The 21,752-nt window shown below is 41.4% G+C and overlaps 1 protein-coding gene across 9 annotated transcripts in view; it reads left to right on the top strand.

Annotated features, from left to right (window-relative positions):
* OCLN (occludin) overlaps positions 1-21,752 on the top strand; it is a 45,500-nt gene that overhangs the window by 7,024 nt on the left and 16,724 nt on the right. For 5 of the 9 annotated variants that reach the window (XM_061189329.1, XM_061189331.1, XM_061189328.1 and 2 more), the window contains exons 2-4: positions 670-786; positions 5,587-6,265; positions 9,747-9,908. In XM_061189329.1, the coding sequence (XP_061045312.1) occupies positions 737-786; positions 5,587-6,265; positions 9,747-9,908 (891 nt within the window). In that variant the 5' untranslated portion in view covers positions 670-736. Of the gene's footprint in view, positions 1-669; positions 799-5,586; positions 6,266-9,746; positions 9,909-21,752 lie in introns of those variants that run through there. The other 4 variants (XM_061189334.1, XM_061189333.1, XM_061189335.1 and 1 more) reach the window with 3 other exon arrangements.

The following is a 21,752-nucleotide window of genomic DNA, read 5'->3' on the forward strand; positions in this document are numbered from 1 at the left end:
CTTTAATACAGTGTGTGTTTGATGTTTTTCCTTTTTTGAAAATTATATTCCATTTTGAAGACTTGGAAAAGGAGATAAGGGAAAAATGTCCATAATCGTACTATTTATAGATGCTTTTTGTAACCCTTTTTAATGATAAAAGCATACTTTTAAACCAGATTATGCTTTAGTTAACATTGAAGGGCTGGTATATGCTGGACACCGCTATGTATGCACTTCCATATGCATTCTCATTTTATATGAACTTTGAAAAGTAATATGAGACAGAATAAATGTATTTTAAGAAATTTTATCTTTTATACATCTTTATTTGTGTTCTTTGAAGTGACTATTTTAAAAAATACCACTTTTGCCTATGCTGTAAAAAGCTTTGTGAAATTTTCATTATTGCAACTTTAAATTTCAAGTTTAAACAATATTCATATGCCAGTGATGTGCAGAGCATGATGCTAGGTGCCCTGAGGACTACCAGGCCGAATGAGTCCTACACTCAATGATTTCTTGTGCTCAAAGAATTAATGGTCCAATGTGTAAAAATGACAGTGGAAAGGACAAGAGAAATAACCATGGAGTGAGAGGTTACTTGAGACTGATATCATTAGTTTTCTTAGTGATGCAAGGAAACTATGAGCTCAGTAGTAACGTCATTACCCTACTTATGTTGTTTAGATTGGCTTATCTTGGGAGCTACGGGGCATTGCTCATCCTGAAGCTCAGGTGACCACTGACATCAGCCATGTCATCCAGGCCTTTTGAAAGTCCACCTCCTTATAGACCTGATGAATTGTAAGTAAATAAGTAAGTCTTTTTCTTTTTCTTTGACCGAGCCTCGCAGCTTGTGGTATTTGAGTTCCCTGACCAGGGATTGAACCCAGGCCCTCGGCAGTGAGAGCATAGAGTCCTAACCACTGGACCACCAGGGGATTCCCCTTTTCTTTTTTTTTAAGTCTATTACATGTAAAAAAAAAAAAAAGGTGTAGTTGAAACTTTCATCTGTTATGTGTTTGCTATAAAATAAAGTAGAATAGAATAAAATAAAACTGTTATGTGTTTGGTTGATTTGTAAAATCAAATTGAACCAAAGGGTATGCAGTGAAGAGTGAGTTTCCCTCTTACCTATAACTTCCAGGATGACAGTGTTTTTCTGCAGTGGGAGCTGTTATCACTTGATTTTAATGTTTGCTCTAATATAGTCTAGGCTTATATTTGTGTGTATATTTGTTCCTTTTTGTTTTTCACAAGTGGTATGAAGCTTCCATATTAATGCCTTTTTTAGATGACTGTTGGCAATAGATTGTCAGTTTTTCAGATAACACCTTTATTGAGATATAATTCACACACCTTACAATTCACCCATTTAGAATGGGCAGTTCATTGGTTTGGGTGTATCCACAGAGTTGTGCAACCATTACCGCAATCAGTTTTAGAATATTTTCATCATCCCCTTCCCAAAGAAACCCCTCTATCCGTTAGCGGTCATTCCCCATTTCCCCCCAGTACTGGGCAACCACCAGTCCACTTTGTTTCTAGATTTGTCCATTCTGGATATTTCATAGAAATGGAATCATACAATGTTTGGTCTTTTGTGACTGACTTCTTTCACTTAGCAATAATGTTTTCCACATTGTTAATTTTAAGTGATTCCTTAATTATATTAAAACAAGAAACATGGGGTTTCCCTGGTGGTGCAGTGGTTGAGAATCTGCCTGCCAATGCAGGGGACACGGGTTCGAGCCCTGGTCTGGGAAGATCCCACATGCCGCGGAGCAACTAGGCCCGTGAGCCACAATTGCTGAGCCTGCGCGTCTGGAGCCTGTGCTCCGCAACAAGAGAGGCCGCGATAGCGAGAGGCCTGCGCACCGCGATGAAGAGTGGCCCCCACTTGCCGCAACTAGAGAAAGCCCTCGCACAGAAGCGAAGACTCAACGCAACCAAAAAAAAAAAAAAAAAAAAAGTCTCCCCAAAGTAGAAAATGTCCATTTAAAAAAAAAAAAGGGCTTCCCTGGTGGCGCAGTGGTTGAGAATCTGCCTACCAATGCAGGGGACACGGGTTCGAGCCCTGGTCTGGGAGGATCCCACATGCCGCGGAGCAACTGGGCCCGTGGGCCACAATTACTGAGCCTGCGTGTCTGGAGCCTGTGCTCCGCAACAAGAGAGGCCGCGACAGTGAGAGGCCCGCGCACCGCGATGAAGAGTGGCCCCCGCTCGCCGCAACTGGAGAAAGCCCTCGCACAGAAACGAAGACCCAACACAGCCATAAATAAATAAATAAATAAATAAATAAATAAAATTAAAAAAAAAGAAACAAAGTTGAGGGTTCTTGGTGTCTTTAGCCATTTGGAGATTTAACAATGAATTCTTAAGTTTTAAATTTGCTGTCAAACATTCTTAAGTTTTAAATTTGCTGTCCTTTAAGTAGTTTGTAGCTTTAACTCTGATAACTGTAGTAAGGGGATGTGCTTCTATTACATAGCTTCCTGACCGATACCTGAATGTGGTAGGGACACAGTTGTTTATGGCAATGAGATATGCTGGAGAATATAGTAACTGAGTAGTGCTCCATTAACCTCATACTTATTTTTGTAAACAGTGGTGAAATATACATATAGAAAAGGGCGCAGAACATGCATATAAAATGATGAATAAATACAAAGCAAAATCATCATCTCAGTCAAGAAATAGAACACCTCAGTGTTTGCCTGTGTCCTCTCCTTCCTGTGGAAACCACTGACATATGGACATCACTTGCTTTTCTCTATTATTTTACCACTTTGTACATCCTGAACAATATGGTTTAGTTTTACTTGTTCTTAAACTTTGTATGAACATAATATGCTGTATGTATTCTTTTCTGCTTTGTTTCTTTCAACTTGTAAGATTTATCTACATGAATTTGTAGTTCATTTTTTTGCTTCAGAGCAGTGCTAAAGAAATACAGTGTGAGCCATATATGTAGTTTCATGTTTTCTTGTAACCATATTAAAAAGAAATTAATTTTACTAATATATTTCACTTAACTCAATATATCCAAAATGTTATCATTTCAACATGTGATTGATATAAACACTGGTTTACGAGATAGTTTATATTCTTTTTTTTAGCAGTCTTTATTTTTTAGAGCAGTTCTAGGTTCACAGCACAATTGAGAGACACGTACAGAGATTTCCTATAGGCCCCCTGCCCACACATGCATAGCTTCCCCACTATCAGCATCCCCACTAGAGTGGTGCATTTGTTACAACTGAGGAACCTACATTGACACATCATTATCACTCAAAGTCCATAGTCAGTACTAGGGTTCTCTCCTGCTGATGTTACATTCTTCCCTCATACTATGAGCACTTTGTGTTTTACACTTCACAGCACATCTCATTTGGGACTGGCCGCATTTCAAGTGCTCCGTCCATCTGTGTGGCTAGCGGCTGTCATAATAGCACAGCTCCGTAGCATTCCATTGTGAGGCTCTATCACAGTTACCCATGGCACTGTAGGCAGACGTTTGGACTGTTTCCAGCTTGGGGTTATCATAAGCAATGTTTCTGTGAACATTACACTGTTAATGGGAGTATAAGTGAATCAGTCACTTTGGAAAACAGTTTGACGTTGTCTAGTAGAGCTGAAAATTAAAAAAAAAATTTGACCCAGAAATTCTACTCCTGGATATATACCCTAAAAAAAAGTGCCTGTGTGTATCAGGATGTATGTTGGAGACTGTGTCAGAGCTACGCTGTTCATGACAGCCCCAAATGGAAACAACCCAAGTATCTAAGTAGAATGTTTTACTGAATTTTCTTCCTTGACATTTTCATTGTTCTCTCCAGTTTCTCCATTTCCTTTTCATTCTCATTTACGGTACTCAGGTAATTCTAATTCCTATGGTTAGTGGCACCCAGTAGTAAGATGTCTCCTTTGGAGTGAGGAAGGCGGTCTATAGAAATAATGACCAAAACAAAAGGGGCTTTAGTTGGTTTAGGAATTGAATTTTGCCTCGCCAGGGCCCACAGTTTTTAGATTCAATGTGTCCACGAATCAGTGTGTCTGTTACAAGCTGTGTGTTTATCATTAAATTACTGGAGTTTGCAAGGTATTTTTATAAAGGAGATTCTGATCTGATTAGCCATCAGATCTGATTAGCCACCATTCTGATGAGCCCTCATTGGTAACTGATCTACTTTGTAGCTCTTGCCGTAACTGGCTGTAGTTCATGTAGTGCTTCGTTTGATGTCTTACTGCCCTGACAGACTGTACTCTGTGATGGGCCTGGACTGAGGCTGTCCTGTTCACTGTTGTATCCCCAGTACCTAGCACAGAGCCCAGCACGCGTCAGCCTGGCAACTCCAGTAAATAGCCGCCAAATGGATAAGTGAATGAATGTGCTTTCTTAGGTAAGAGAGCGAGGCTGCCAGGATTTACACGTGACCCAGTGGAGGCCGCTGTAAGTGTCAAGTCTGAAGGAATCGGTCTTCAGTCACAAAGGCAAAAGGGCTGATACCACTGTTCTAAACTCCCTAGGTCCCATCCCCAGGGATTATGATTTAACTGGTCTGGAGTGCTCCGTCTGGGGATTTTATACATCCCCAGGTGATTCTAACATGCTGCAAAATTTGAGAACCTCTGTTCCGTAGAAACTAAGCAGTCATTCTCAATGTATGGTTTCCAGACTGCAGCATCAACAGCATCTAGAAACTTGTTCTGCCCCAGACCTGCAGACTCAGCAACTCTGGGGATGAGGGCCAACAAACCCTCCAGGTGATTTTGGTGCATCATGCACAGATATGTTTACTGTTCAATGGGTGTCTGAGTCAGTTGGGGCTACGGTAATAGAGTACCATAGACTGGGTGGCTTATAAACAACAGAAACTTATTTCTCTCAGTCTGGAGGCTGGAAGCCCAAGATATGGTGCAAACACGGTCCGGTTCTGGTGGAGGCCATCTTCCAGATTGCAGACTTCTTGTATCTTCACATTGTAGAAGGGGTGAGAGAGCTCTCTGGGGCCTCTTTCATAAGGGCAGTGATCCCATTCATGAGCGCTCCACCCTCATGACCTAATTACTTCCCAAAGACCCCACCTCCTAATACCATCACATTGAGGGTTAGGATTTTTAAAAAAAATAAATTTATTTATTTATTTATTTTTGGCTGTGTTGGGTCTTCGTTGCTGCGCGTGGGCTTTCTCTAGTTGCAGCAAGCAGGGGCTACTCTTCGTTGTGGTGTGCGGGCTCTGGGCACGCGGGCTCAGTAGTTGTGGCTCGCGGGCTCTAGAGCGCAGGCTCAGTAGTTGTGGCGCACGGGCTTAGTTGCTCCGCGGCATGTGGGATCTTCCCGAACCAGGGCTCGAACCTGTGTCCCCTGCATTGGCAGGCGGATTCTTAACCACTGTGCCACCGGGTAAGTCCGGGGGTTTAGGATTTTGATATTTGAATTTGGTAGGGGTGTGGGAGGATACAGATTGCCCCATTACAGTGGAACAGTACAAATAATAGTTTTATTTGCCAGTGGTTTGTTCAGATTATTCCAGGTACTTTATTTGTTCTTTCTGCTCACCACTAAAAATTGCTAACTTAAAATTTTCATGTGCTTTTCAGCAAACCCAATCATTATGCACCAAGCAATGACGTATATGGTGGAGAGATGCACGTTCGACCAATGCTGTCTCAGCCAGCGTATTCTTTCTACCCGGAAGATGAAATTCTCCACTTCTACAAATGGACCTCTCCTCCAGGAGTGATTCGAATTCTGTCTATGCTTATTATCGTGATGTGCATTGCCATTTTTGCCTGTGTTGCCTCCACTCTTGCCTGGGACAGAGGCTATGGAACCTTAATGGGAGGTGGTATTGGCTACCCTTATGGAGGAAGTGGCTTTGGTAGCTACGGAAGTGGATATGGCTATGGTTATGGCTACGGTTATGGCTATGGAGGAGGCTATACAGATCCAAGAGCTGCAAAGGGATTCCTACTGGCCATGGCTGCCTTTTGTTTCATGGCTGCATTGGTGATATTTGTTACCAGCGTTATAAGATCTGAAATATCTAGAACAAGAAGATATTATTTGACTGTGATAATAGTGAGTGCTGTCCTGGCCATTATGGTGTTTATTGCCACAATTGTCTATATAATTGGAGTCAACCCAACTGCCCAGGCATCTGGGTCTCTCTACAGTTCACAAATATATGCCCTCTGCAACCAGTTTTATACACCTGCAGCTGCTGGAATCTATGTGGATCAATATTTATATCACTACTGTGTGGTGGATCCCCAGGAGGTAGGGATAGTTTTGTTTTTTTCCTCCCCTCTTTCCTTGGGTCAGAGGCTCTCCTCTTGGGATGCTTAATAGATTCACTTTGGGAATGTTTAAAAAAATATTGATGCCACGCTCCACTTCTATTTATTTATTTATTTATTTATTTATTTTTAAACTATTTTACTTTATTTTTTTTCTTTTTTTTTTTTAAATTTATTTATTTTTATTTATTTATTTTTGGCTGTTTGGGGTCTTCGCTGCTGCGCGCAGGCTTTTCTCTGGTTGCGGCCAGCGGGGGCTACTCTTCATTGCGGTGCGCGGGCTCTAGGCGCGTGGGCTTCAGCAATTGTGGCTCGCGGGCCCTAGAGCGCAGGCTCAGTAGCTGTGGCACACGGGCTTAGTTGCTCCGCGGCATGTGGGATCTTCCCGGACCAGGGCTCGAACCCGTGTCCCCTGCGTTGGCAGGCGGATTCGCAACCACTGCGCCACCAGGGAAGCCCCTCCACTTCTATTTAAATCAGAAACTGGGAGAAGGGCTGGGTGTCATTAAGGTATGATTAACATACCATCTAATTCATCCATTTAAAATACAGTTCAGTAGTTTTAGTATATTCACAGAGTTGTGCAACCATCACCACAGTTGATCTTAGAACATTTTCACTACCCCAGAAAAAACCCCCATCCTCATTAGCGGTCACTCCTCATTTCACTAACCGTCCCCAGATCGAGAAACCACTAATCCTGTTCTATGGTTTTGCCTATTCTGGATATTTCATATAAGCAGACTCATACAATATGTGTTTTTTTATGATTGGCTTCTTTCACTTAGCATTAATGTTTTAAGGTTCATCCATGTTAGAACATGTACCAGTACTTCATTCCTTTTTATTGCTGAATACCATTCCATTGTGGGGATATACCACATTTTATTTATTCGCCAGTTAACAGACATTTGGGCTATTTCCACGTTGGCTGTTACGAATTTTTGTGTGAAACCTATGTTTTAACGTCTCTTGAGTTCAGTATATACCTAGGGGTAGAATTGATGGGTCTTATGGAGATTCTGTGTTTAACATTTTGAGGAACTGTCACATTGTTCTACAAAGAGGTTGCATTATTACACATTTACCAGAAATGTATGAGGATTCCAATTTCTCCACATCCCCCAGCATTGTTTTTGTCTGTTTGAGTCTAACCATGCTAATGGGTGTGAAGTGGTACCTCATTTTGGTTTTGATTTGCATTTCCTTGATAGCTAATGATATTTTCTTGTGCTTATTGGCTATTAGTATATCTTCTTTGGAGAAACGGTTATTCAGAATCTTTGCCCATTTTTTAGTTGGGCTATTTGGATATTTATTGAGTTGTAAGAAATTTTATATATTTGGATACAAGTCCCTTATAATATGATTTGCAAATATTTTCTCTCCATTTTGTCATTCTCTTTTCACTTTCTGGATGATGTTCTTTGCACAAAAGTTTTTTAATTTTGGTGAGGTCTAATTTAATTTTTCTTCATTGCTTTTGCACCCCAAAAGGGTGTCGTATCTAAAAACACTTTGCCTAATTTGAGGTCACAAAGATTTACTCCTATATGTTTTCTTCTAAGAGTTTTATAATTTTAGCTCTTAACAGTTAGGTCCATGATCCATTTTGAGTTAATTTGGGGCATGTTATAAGGAAGGGGTCCAACATTTCTTGCATGTGGATATCCAGTTGTCTTAGTATTATTTCTCCATTGAGTTATTTTCATGCCCTTGTCAAAAATGAATTGACCATAAATGTGACGATTTTTTTCTAGACTCTCAATTTGTTTCCATTACCTGTGTTTCTATCCTTAGGTCAGTACCACACTTCTTGATTGCTGTAGCTTTGTCGTCAATTTTGAAATTGGGAAGTGGGGGTCCTCCAACTTTGTTCTTCTTTTTCAAGATTCTTTTGGCTAGATTCTAGGTCTCTTGCATTTTCACATGAATGTTAGGATCATGTTGAATTTGTAGATCAACGCAATCCTTCAAAATCCTAGCTGGGAGAAGAATTGTCATATTTACAATAAGTCTTCTGATCCATGAACATAGGGTGTCTTTCCATTTACTTAGGTCTTCTTTAATTTCTTATAAAAATGTTTTCTAATTTTCACTGTGTAAATCAGTATTTCAAAAAGCTGTCAGGTGATTCAGATGTGCAGGTGGGGTGGAGAACCCTCCTTTTCAGTAACCATGAGTCATCCTAATTAAGAAAATGTTTCTAACTTACTAATCTTTTTTCCTTTTATTCTTTCTCCGTACACTGGCCCAGGAATTTTCATTCTTTTACCAGGATGAGTCTCTTTTTGGAGGTTAGACCTTCTCCAATAACTACCATTATTTTGAAGACTGAAATATAGGTTTCAGAGTTTTGTTGTTGACATTCAGAGTGTCTGTGGTAAATAGGGCTGAAGGCTGGTATTCCTTTCTTACCATACTGACATCCCTCTTAGTCCTCTGACTACCTGAAACCTGTATTCTTTGAAAAAGGATACCACTGTTACATAGACAGCTGCAAAGAGAGCTTCCTGTTACCCGTTAGCAGACATCCAGGCCAGAGCCCTGGTACCTGTCTCAACTCCCAAGTGCCTCCAGGCCAGTGTACCACTTAACATACCTGTCAGACACTAGGAGAACTGTCAGGGGTAGGGTTTCCTTGTCACAGGCTCTTCTAGTAGGCACACAAAAGACACCTAAAACAGAGGAACCTAACAGACTAAATGGATCATTAGCCCATTCTCTCTAATTTATAGCTTGGTTAGAGTGTATCTGCATAATTTATGGTAAGACTGAAATTTACGTTCAGTGTAAAAAGTTGTGCCAGGCTTGTGTTCCAAACAAGGCTATAAGCATGATTGGGTATTTAAAACTACTTTTGACAGCTCGGTGCTTTGTGTGACCACCTAGAGGGGTGGGATAGGGAGGGTGGGAGGGAGGGAGACACAAGAGGGAAGAGATATGGGGACATAGGTATATGTATAACTGATTCACTTTGTTATAAAGCAGAAACTAACACACCATTGTAAAGCAATTATACTCCAATAAAGATGTTAAAAAAATAATAATAAAACTACTTCTGAGAATAACATTTTCCAGCCCTTTAGAAGTATACCAGTGATGAGTTAATTTATTGGCCATTCTCATCTGTTTATGAAAATATGGCCCCTTGGTGCTCAGGCTTTGGAACTAGTTTTCTATAATTCTAAAACAGGGATTTATGTTCATTCCAAGGATTGAATCAAGGTTGGGGTGTGTGTGCGTGTGTGTGTGTGTGTGTGTGTGTGTGTGTGTGTTGCTAGCCTTAGCTGAACTAGTTTGGGCTAGGTTTTATATTTGTAAAATGTAACCATTTGTATCAGTTTTATAGCAGTTAAACAACAGATGTTTAGTAGGGCCTTAAGTATTTGTAGAGTGTGGGTTGGGATAAAGTAAGCAATTAAAAGCTAAATATGTCAATATCTTTAATCTCTTTTTAGGCCATTGCCATTGTGCTGGGGTTTATGGTTATTGTGGCTTTTGCTTTAATAATTTTCTTTGCCGTGAAAACTCGAAGAAAGATGGACCGGTATGACAAGTCAAATATTTTGTGGGACAAGGAACGTATTTATGATGAGCAGCCCCCCAATGTGGAAGAGTGGGTAAGTGTTTTAAGAAAGTCAGTAAATGTCCAGTTTTTTATTAGACCCCCAGATTTGTCTCTAAATTTGACCTATACTGCTTTGTGAAACTTTATTTTTAGAATTATTATCTTTGTATATTGAAAAAGTTGTGGCTCAGGTTTTACTTCGAATGTTAAGAAAGTGGGGTGAGTGGACATGGTTTTACTACAGGTAAAAGCCAGATTTCTATTTCTAAGAAGTGGATCTAGGCACTGAGAAGAAATGGCTTTTAAAGAAATCACGAAGGAAATAACGTGGCTTTGGAAAACAAAAACATCTCCTCTCCGCTTCCTTTTTATTATCCTGCTGATCGTTTTCGAAGTAAATACCATTGCTTAGGATGTTTACTCTCTTTGGTCAAGATTGGCAAGGGTGTTTTTGGGGTGGTAGCAGGTGGCAGGTCTTTAAACTTTTTACATGTGGAACAGCCTGGAGAATCACAGGGACTAATTCTGTACTAATATTGACATATGAAATCCTTTAGTGAAGGCAGAGACAGATTAGGGCAGGGTTTTTTTTTGCATATACTGTTAATCCTACCAGTAGGTGGCTTCCTAAATGATGCGATTTGCTGAAGTGCAGAAAGTCCCTCTTACCAAAAATACCTCCCAAATGCATGTTCCTGATAGCTAACCTGTTTTTAGGGATGTTCCAAACTTTGTTTCTTAGAAACACTTTGTTAGGATGTTGTTGAGAGCAGCCTCAGAATCTGCCTTCATAGGTTTCTTTGAGCAGATTGGTTTCTTGCCATGAAGGTTAGTTCAGAATCCTGGACCCTGGTTCCAGGGTAGGTTGGTTTTGGCCCGTGGGAGCAGAGCGGAGTGGGCTGAGGGTGGGTCCTGCTGGTCAGGTTGGGGCTGAAGATACTGATCATCTTGAAGGCTCCTAGCTCTAGCATCCTGTCCATCTGATGTTTGAAGAAATTTGAATGTAGATGAAATTTTTCTAGTTAAGGTACTAAGACAAAGCAGTCAGGAAAAACAGAAGGTATGGTATGTATGTGCCCGTGTTCCCAACCTCTCCTTGAAGCCTGCTTGTTGTTTTTTTCTTCCTCATTTTTTCCCCCGTAAAGTGTGAAGGTGTTGGGGATTGTTTTCTTTTGACCTTTAGCTCCAGGCAAGGCCACCTGTAGAGGGAATAGGACAGTCTATTGTGAACTGTGAAGTCAAGGTTTCACTGAGAGTTTCTGGGTGTGTCAGTTTTCACTGGCTGTTGGATTTGTTTACTTAAGGTTTGGAGAGCCTAAAAAACTGACTCAAGAGAGACCAATGCCAGTAATATTAGAGTCCCAGTGAACTTTGGCTTCTCATCTGATTTTACTGTCATGAAAGTTTAATAAGTTGTAGGTACTTTGGATAATTTGACAAAAGATAGCCATAATAACTTATGGAGGTGATGATGACAACGAAGCCAAAAGGGCTTAACTTTTAAAGAGGCATTATTTTTATAATGCTTCCTCACTGAGTCCCTGGAAATTTGATAGCCAGCCTGTAGGTTGTTTCACACATCATAGTTTCTCTGTAGTAATAAATGTTTCGTCATATGAAACTAAATAATCATCTGTTGAATAGTAGACATAGGATTTTGAGTACACTGATGTTTTATGCGGTACTTAATTACTTGAAAATTCCTCATTTCCTTTTCCCTTGTTCCCCCAACTCAAATGCCTAAGGAAGGCTATTGGAAATAAGCTCTTGGGAGGCAGTTTTAGTCACAGGTATAGTGCTTTACCGTCCATTCTCCCTTCACCTGCCCAGGTTTGCTTTGCTGAACTAATCCCACATTTTCATTCTTGCCTCAATTTACTTCCACAACCAGATGCAGACTGTTCCTCAGGTTTCTCTGCTCTTACGCAATATTCTGCTCGAATGGATTTCACTCCGATAACATAGCTGCGCAAGTGGAAATGTTTGATGCTGCATCCGAAGTGCCTGGCATTACAGAGTATTGAGTAGAGTATGGGAAAAGAATCTAAAAAAGAGTGGCTATATGTATATGTCTAACTGAATCACTTTGCCGTATAGCAGAAAGTAACACAACATTGTAAATCAACTATACTCCGATAAAAATAAATAAAGTGGGGAATTCCCTGGCAGTCCAGTGGTTAGAACTTGGCACTTTCACTGCCGGGGCCCGGGTTCAATCCCTGGTCTGGGAACTAAGATCCTGCAAGCTGCGTGGCACGGCCAAAAAAAAATTAATTAATTAAAAAATAAAGCAAAATAAAATAAAGTGCCTGGCAGTGGAGTGGATTAGTGTTTTTTCTTCCTTTTGGTCCTTAGAAAGTAATATCGTAAAAATTATTTCCAGTTGAAATAATGGAAGAGAATCTGGAATTAATTACTTGTACTAAATGAGAATTAAAATTTGAATTCTAATTGTGGAGAACTAAGACAAGATACTCTCCATGCAGCTAATAATGGATTGTTTGGGGTGCGGGGGTGGTATCTTACTAAACTTACTAAAGGAACAATTACCTACTAAATTTACTCCTTCCCTACACATTGGGGTAGGTCCTGACATTCATAATTAAATCTTACTGCCTTTCTTGAATTTTTAAATCTTTAAGATAAGAACCCCCAGAGCAAAGGCACCTCAACAGCTGAGCCTTCAGAGTTTTAAGCAGATTTCAGTCCTTTTGTATTATCTGTGGGAAAATGTGTAATTTTCTAATTTCCTGTCTCTGAATCTCCGGCACAGTGGTTTCTCTGCCTTCTTAGGGATTTTTAGGGTTGTTTTTTTTCCCTCCCCTTTCTGGATATCTTGTACTTTGTAAAATAAACAGGCCATGTTTGCACACTGTTTGGATGTTAACCTGGTCCTTTGTAGTCAGTCACTCACTTAAGTTTGTACCAATGTTGTTGTATTTTAAATGTTTAAAGGCTTAAAGGCTCTTTTAATTAAAGTTGTAGATCTTTATTTTTTCTATTATGTCCTCAAACCCCAGGTTAATTAGTACTTTTTCTGAATTAAAAGAATATGATTATTTTAACTAAATAATTTTGAAAATACTGTGAAGTATAAAGAAAATTCTGCCATCCTGAGTTACCTTTTTGGTGTATTTTCTTTAATCCTTTCCTCCTCTTCCTACTTTTTATTCTAATTCAGAAGTATGATTTTAGTCCTTATCAGTGTAAAATTCTACCTTTTTTTTTTAATTTAATTTAATTTATTTATCTATTTATTTATTTATTTTTGACTGCATTGGGTCCTCGTTGCTGTGCGCGGGCTTTCTCTAGTTGCGGTGAGTGGGGGCTACTCTTCTTTGCGGTGCGCGGGCTTCTCATTGCGGTGGCTTCTTTCGTTGCGGAGCACGGGCTCTAGGCGCGTGGGCTTCAGTAGTTGTGGCACGTGGGCTCAGTAGTTGTGGCTCGCGGGCTCTAGAGCGCAGGCTCAGTAGTTGTGGCACACGGGCCTAGTTGCTCCGTGGCATGTGGGATCTTCCCAGAGCAGGGCTCGAACCTGTGTCCCCTGCATTGGCAGGCGGATTCTTAACCACTGCGCCACCAGGGAAGCCCTCTACCTTTTTTTGATTTAACATGATACAGGCTTTTTATCACATTAAATATTTCTCAAAAACAATTTTGATATTGTTAAAAATTTTTACTGAAGTGTAATGTATATCTATACACACAGAGTAAAGTACATTAAATGCACTAATTTAATTGTATGGCTTGGTGAAGTTTTATACGTATAAGCCCATTTATAACCAGCCTCTAAATCAAGATATAATACATTCCAGTGCCCAAGGTTTCCTCATGCCTCTTCGTCAGTATTCCCCTAGGGGTTGGTAACTCCTCTTATTCCTATCATATCAGTTAGTTTTGCCTATTCTTAAACTTCACATAAATGGAATTACGTCCTGTGTGCTTTTATGTCCACTCAACATAATGCTATAAGAGTCATTTATGTTGTTGCATTGGTTGGTGTGGTACTGTTTTAATTTTTGTATTTTCTGGCAAGATAAAAGCTTTCTAATTACCCCTTTTTAAAAAGCCTATGGCCAGGGCTTCCCTGATGGCGCAGTGGTTAAGAATCCGCCTGCCAATGCAGGAGACATGGGTTCAAGCCCTAGCCCGGGAAGATCCCACATGCCGTGGAGCAGCTAAGCCCATGCGCCACAACTACTGAGCCTGCGCTCTAGAGCCCGCGAGCCACAACTACTGAAGCCCGTGCACCTAGTGCCTGTGCTCTGCAACAAGAGAAGCCACCGCAGTGAGAAGTCTGTTCACTGCAACGAAGAGTAACCCCCACTCACCGCAACTAGAGAAAGCCCGCGTGCAGCAACAAAGACCCAACTCAGCCAAAAATAAATAAATAAATATATTTTTAAAATAAATAAATAAATAAAAAGCCTATGGCCAGAATTACAATTTTTCAAAAAAACAGGTTTTCAGGCAGTCTCCCTGCCATCCTTGTGTTTCCATTTGCCCATTTCTGGGTATCTTTCCTCACCCTCTCTCCACACTTGTACGTACTCTTCTTAGTTTCTTATGATTCCTTTCAGTGTTTTATTTTGTGAAAATAAAACCAAAGAAAAATACACTTCCTGCTTTTTTATGCAGAAGTTAGTGTACTGATAATACCATTCTGTCTACACATCCCCTTTTTACTTTGCAGTGTGTCTTGGTGATCTTTCCTTACCACTTCATAGCCTCTTTGTGGTATGGATGTACCGTGGTTTATGTAATCAATCTCTCATTGTTGGATATATTTATTATTTAATATTGTAAACAATGATTGATAGGATTTAAAAAAAGAAAACTTTGTATACCTTGTATATATGTCTGTCTATATATATACTCCTATAGGCTAAATTTCATGGAGTATTACTGAGTCAAGGAGTATGTACATACATACGTCTGTAACTTTGGTAGATAGTAAGAAATTGCCCTTCAAAGGAGATGTACCAATTTATACAACCATCAGTGGTGTGTGAAATTCTGGTTCCACACACCTTTTCTAATAACATTCCATTGTAGAGATGTATTTGACCAATCCCTGTTGTTGCATATTAGTTCTTTTCCAATTTTTGACCAGAATAATTATGTAAAAAGTAATTTTCTTACAGTAAGTATGTGGTACTTTTTTTTGAAAATGGAGAAAATTGATGTTGAAGGTAACTTAGCTGTTATGTAAATGGAAGGCATTTTTTAAAAAAAATTAATTATTTATTTTTGGCTGTGTTGGGTCTTCGTTTCTGTGCGAGGGCTTTCTCTACTTGCGGCAAGCGGGGGCCGCTCTTCATCGCGGTGTGCGGGCCTCTCACTATCGCGGCCTCTCTTGTTGCGGAGCACAGGCTCCAGACACGCAGGCTCAGTAGTTGTGGCTCACGGGCTTTAGTTGCTCCGCGGCATGTGGGATCCTCCCAGACCAGGGCTCGAACCCGTGTCCCCTGCATTGGCAGGCAGATTCTCAACCACTGCGCCACCAGGGAAGCCCTGGAAGGCATTTTTAATTTACATGCCTGGGCTCACATAATGTGACAAAGCCAGGACTAGAGCCCTAGTCTAGCATTTCCATGCCAATGTGCTCTTAGGAAAACCTTAGTGATTACATTTTCTCTCTGTCTCTTTTTTTTTTTTTTTCAGATTGGTTTCAGGTACACAGAAATAAATTATTCCCGATTCTTGGTTCATGACCTTGTCGTCTTTGGTCCATTCATAGCCTTTTTGTATTTATTGATTTGTTTCATAATGAACACCCATCATCCTACCCAAGAATTAACAATACGAGGTCTACGTTACATTACCCCATGTGGTTTTTACTCTCCCATCCACCTGCTTCTACCTGCTCCCAGAGGTGACCTGTCTCCAGAGTGACTTCCCTACTTTAATTAGAAAAGACCGTGATGTGTTCCTTCCCTTTTCTGTTGTCTTGATTGCATGACTGAAGTGCTTCTCAGTTCTGGGAATGGAACTAATGGTTCCGTTGTGATCAGAGAAGGTACCCTCAGCTGTTCTCACTCTGAGTGGACTTCCTCTCCGTTGCCCTAAGTAATGTTACCATGTACTGGCCAGAAAACTAGGCTCTGCAGGGTTTTTGCGTTGCTTTAGAGGAGACCCTTCGTTTAGTCTCAGATGAACAGCCCTGTGGGACTGGTAGTCTTCCCCTTTCTTCTCTTGCTGTGTAATGCTGTCTTTTCTACTTCTGTCTAATAGAAGCAGTATATCAGGGAGGTGGAATACCAGGGTTTGAATTCTGGCTTCATTGCTTTTGCTGTGACTCTAGGTAGATCAGTTCTGTTATTTTTAACCCATATGTATGTCAAGGAAGTCTAGTTTGGGGAGAATTCCTGGTGGAGGGAAAACAGCACTGGACCCTAAAGCTGTAGGTTTGAGTCCTGACTCCAGCATTCTTTGGTAAACAGATTACCCCTTCTGATCCTCAGTTTTCTTATCTATAAAATTGGCTATATTATTTGGTCTGCCTCTCAAGACTAATGTGAGATGCATGTGAGAAAATGAAGAAGACCAGTAATACATGGCTGTCTGCCTTACAGGGATATTGAAAGGAAAACAGCTGGCTGTGCAGAAAAGAATTTTGATGTTGCATGAGTACTAGTTACAGTTGACAAAAACAGAACTTAAGTTAGCATAGGTAAAAAGAGGAATATATCTGCAAGATTTTGGGTGGTGATTTATGAAAACCTAGAAAGAGTTGAAACAACTTAACCACAGAGATAGGGATGTGGCTGTGTTTCATTAACAGCTAAAATCAGGACTTCAAGTCCATTGGGATCTGCTTTCTCATCTTGACTCCCTCCTGCCTGGTAGGCTTCATTTTCGCATGGAGAAGGGGGGCAAAAAGCAGCTACTTAGAGCTCTTGAGTTGTTCACATTAGTGCTTCGTCTAAGACTTGCCTGGGGAAGGGGCCCTGATGAATAAGTAGCCTTGGGTCAGGCGGCCATCCTCACACTAACCCACTGTGCCCAAGGGCAGGGCCCTTCTCGCATAATCCAGCATGTGGCAGTTCCCACAATTACTGTGTGGAATGGGGAGATGGTTTCTAGAGAAACTGCTCTGTAGATAATACTTACTACCTGAATATGAGCTACATGGATTAATTGTAATTGCCCGTTTATTTTTTATGTGTGCGTCATCTGACCAGGTTTAAATGCAGAGTGCAATTTGAATAGCTTAGGACGTGTTTCTGAGCAGCTTTGAATGTGCCTGCTTCACCCCAGTGCCCCTTAGTACTCCACTGGCTCCTGTCTCACCCCAGTGCTCTGCAGTAGTTTGCTGGCTCTTCCTGGGAGGGTGTCACGCTACTCAGATCCCTTTCTGCCCCTTTGAGCTTGGCCTCACAGAACAGCAGGGGACTGTGGTTTAAGGAGCTGTGTCCTGCCAACACACTGAGAATGCTGGTAGGGGGACTATTCAGCCAGGAGTGCTGGAGCTGAGTTGGGAGGGGCTGATACCCTTATGCCCATGAAGATGAGTATTTCATGTTAATCTTTGTGTTCAAATCTCTCTTCCCCCACCTGCATTTCCAGAAGGTCATAAATATAAATATCAAGACATACATCTTCATTTTCTCTAGAGTAAATACTTAGAACTGGGGTTTGGCTTTGGAAAAGCACACACCTACGGTAAATATTAAAGAGTTGATTGTAAAATGTGTGTACTTGAGATTAGTTTTTGTTGGTACCTGCAGTATTCTGGTGAAATAGTAACTGAAAGTTATGCACTTCAGTTTCAGGTGCTCCTGTGAATAACTTTTGGTTTGGCTTTGGTAAAGTGAAAGAAAACAGAATCTGAGAGCAGTCTGGGACCTTAGGGGTAAGGTCATCCAGTCTGTCTCAGTGAACTTACACAAAGGAAGCTGAAGACCTGCGAGGTAGACACAGTAGTAAGAAGGAGGCTTGTTGGTGGTGATTTGATGAGTCAGGGCTAGAAGTTTGGACTCTGGTTTCTCAGTGCTCTTTTCAGTATAGTACATCAGGCTGACTTGGGATTGAGCTTCACGTCTTAATTTTGGCAATAAAGTTTTTTAAAAAGTCACAGTAAAAGAAAGGTAGGAACCACCATTTCCTAAGTAGCCATTATAGGCGTAGCCACTCTGTACATCTTTACAGTGTGAATATTCTTCTTATACAAGGGGCGGTGAGGTTTGCAGAGGGCTTCAGTAATTTGTCTCAAGCCTGATGTACTAACCAGCAGGACAAGTGTTACATTTGCCTTTATAACTTGTATTTTTTTTGGTGTGTGTTTTTTTTTTTCCTCTGAGATCTATGAGCCTCAGTTTTCTTTGCCAGTAGAATTGGGGGAAATAGTTCATAGTTAATAAAACTATCATTAAAATGAGATAATGTATGTGTAAAGTGCTTATCTCTACCACAAATCAGCATGCCAGTTCTCAGGGAGTATTTTCTGTCTGTCTCTTAAGTTGCACCTTTTCTTGTTATGCCACATGATTTATGTCAGAAGCAAGAATAAACTAAGTTTGGAGAGACCATGCCATAAACTATTTCTTCATTATTACCAAGTAGTAAATAAAGGTTGTTAAACAAGATCCTGTTTTTAAGTACAAAATGTTTAGATCTAAAAGCTGAGTGTAGGGACTTCCCTGGTGGTGCGGTGGTTAAGAATCCACCTGCCAATGCAGGAAACAAGGGTTCGAGCCCTGGTCCAGGAAGATCTCACATGCTGCGGAGCAACTAAGCCTGTGTGGCCACAACTACTGCGCCTGCGCTCTAAAGCCTGAGAGCCACAACTACTGAGCCTGCATGCCACAACTACTGAAGCCCTCATGCTTAGAGCCCGTGCTCTGCAGTGAGAAGCCTGCACACCACAACGAAGAGTAGCCCCCACTTGCTGCATCTGGAGAAAGCCCGCGCGCAGCAACGAAGACCCAATGCAGCCAAAAATAAATAAATAAATAAATAAATAAATTAATTAAATAACTAAAAATAAAAGGTAAGTGTATTATTTAGGTAGCCTATTTCTAGAAGTTTCTAAGGCTTTGACATTGTGATGCAGCATTGTTATAGCATTGTTCCCAGCATTTACCTGTCAAGGTAGGAGCTAGTAAGGATGATCAGGCCTGGGTGTAGAGAGGGGTCAGGGTCCTGAACCCTGTCCTTTGTGGTCAGCGTTGGGTAGCTTTTGGTATCCTTGGACTCTGATGAAGGTAATCACTTTGTCTGTTCATTTAATAGGTTTCTCATGTGTAAATGGGGAAATTAAAAGTTCCACCTACAGCATGTATATGCTGATCCTGTAACAATTAAAGGGCTTAGGTCAGGGCCAGCACATAATTTATTAATGCCCAATAAATTTTAACCAGAGTAATAATTGTTAGTATTTGCAATGATGGCATCAAATAAGGGAGCTTGGGTAAGAGTACCCAAAATATAAATACATTTAATGTTGGTTGCAGTTGTTAAACTATTAATCTTCCTCTTACTTGTAAGCTTGCTGCGGGATAAGAACAAATGTATTTTTGAAGGGTGTAGACAGGCTCTGCGTATCATCTCCTTGCACACGGGAGCGGGGAACAGGTCCAGGTGGGGCAGGTGACTGGGACAGGGCGGTGGTGGTAATCAGTGTTAGACAGCTGAAGAAACTCGAATAGCTTTCTTATTTTCAACCAGTAAGTACAAGTGTTCTTTAATGTAAGAGCAGTTCTGTGGGCTGCCGACAATTGGTATACTGGGCTCTCACCCTGGGAAAGGTTTCGCTATTATCTGTGGTCTCAGGTGGCATGAAATGGAACAAGAATGGAAGTGTCCTATCCATGGACGGACCTTCAGAACCCAGCAGCGTGGAGGACAGAAGGCCCTGTCTGTCCAGGGCATCGTGAGGGGCTGGTGTAGAGAGTTGTAATGGAAGGTGAGGTAGGATGTGTGCTAGAGCTGGTGAGTGTCTTTGTGGCTTTCTGAATGCAGGGATTCCTAGATTTCCAGCACTAAATAGAGTTAATTCTAACTATAGGTATAATGGTCTAAACAGAGCAGTTGTCTGTGACATCGAGGAAAACTGTCCTCCACCAGTGGTTCTCAAACCTTAGCAAGCATCAGAGTCACAGAGAGAGCTAGTTAAAACAGCTTGCTGGGCCCACCCGCAGTGTTTCTCGTGCAGTGGATCTGGAATGGGGCCTGAGAACTTGCATATCTGAGTTCCCAGAGTTCCCAGGTGATGTTGATGCTACTGGTCTGGGGAACACACTTTGAGAACCACTGTTCCATAGAGCCAGGCTGCAGCTATAATACTGCAAGCCCAGTGAGATTTGAGTTAAGGTATGCATAAGGTCTCTTCCAGGCATGGCATACTTAGAAAATGCTGAGGTTGTATGGAGTACTACAGTAAACTGAAGGGGATTTGGAACCCTAGGTGGTGGCTGGCATGGGCTCTGAGGACTAAGGTGTACTGTGCCTGTGGCACACCTGCTGGGGAGGCTGGCATGAGATACTCGAGTGTTAAAATGCAGGCTGAACCAGGGTTTTCCTTTCTAGAGCAAGGGGCCTCGAATGGGATCACTTACTGAGTGTAAGCTTCTCCACCTTACCCCTCCCAAAGCTCTAACAACTCACTGGCTCTTAGGAGCTTCAGGATTCACCTTTGCCTGGTGTATGTTAGGACTTCCCTGTGGGCAGCCTGCGTTTGGATAGGGAACATGGTGTTTGCTAAATCCCCAGAGCCATCTGATCAACGTAAATTAATCAGACTTACCCAAGCCTGATCCATGATCTCTTCCTTTGTGGGATTAGTCTGTTTGGGAAGCATTTGCCTTCAAGCCACCAAGGGTAGAGAAAAGTCTGAGGGAACTTTCCAGAGGCAGTTTTGAGGCTCTTGTTGGGGGAGCATCTGTGAGTGTAAAATACCAAAACGGGAAAAACGAGTTGGACCACTTAGTGTTTTGAAAACTTGTAGTGCAAGGGCACATGGCTGGGAAGGTGGACCTCGGGTTGTAAAACTGGAGATGGTACTTTGAGATGAAGGCGCCTCTCCCTCTGATGTCTGGTATATTTCTCCACTTTAATAACCAAGCAGGAAAACCCCTTCTGTTTGCCTTTTGAGGGTGGTGTTCCTACACTCTGACCTAAACAAAAGGAACCCAATGACTAAGCACATATCATAGCAATTTTGTGTCAAAAGCTGCTTTTAGAATGATAGTCCAGCAGGCAAATAAAACTCTTCAAAATGGATTCACGTGGTATCTTATTCGGATGTGGTGAGGAGTTAAGGCAATGAGAATGGTTCCTTTTCTTACTGGGAATAGTCAGTGCCCAGGTGAGATGGGTACCTCAAGCCATATTTACATTACTGAGGTGTCAGTTTGTTATGCCAGAAACAGCTGAGCTTGGGAGTCAGGTGGACCGGGTTTACATCCCCCCTCTACCCTGTCACCTTCTGTATGACCTTGAGCAAATTAATTGGACCTTAGAGACTCAGTTTCCTCATCTGAGTATGGAGATAGTCCTGTCTCACCGGGCAATGGTGAGGAACAAATGGGGTCAGGTTTTGCCTGACACATGAACTTCCCTCTCATGATGCAGGTCTAGTCTGACTCTCTTCCCGTGTTGTGTGAGCTAGGAAGAGCAAAATGGGGCGTGGCTGTCATCGCTCCTTTTTGCTTGTACTCATTCCAGATGAAGCATGCAGTTGATTTGTGTGGAGAGAAAGGTTTTTCCCAAACTTTGTTTTACAAGGGTGAATTGACCTAAAAACATTCTTGACCTTTTTTTTATTCCATCCCTGACTTCAAGGAGTCGGGGTGGAGAGGCTGCTTGTGAGTCAGTAGCGTTGATAAGCATGATCGTGCAGCTCCATCCTGGTCCCAGGGGAGGACGGCTCCGTGCTGACAGGTGTTGGGATGAG

This window comes from Eubalaena glacialis, chromosome 4 (genome assembly GCF_028564815.1).
Source record: "Eubalaena glacialis isolate mEubGla1 chromosome 4, mEubGla1.1.hap2.+ XY, whole genome shotgun sequence".
NCBI lineage: Eukaryota > Metazoa > Chordata > Mammalia > Artiodactyla > Balaenidae > Eubalaena > Eubalaena glacialis.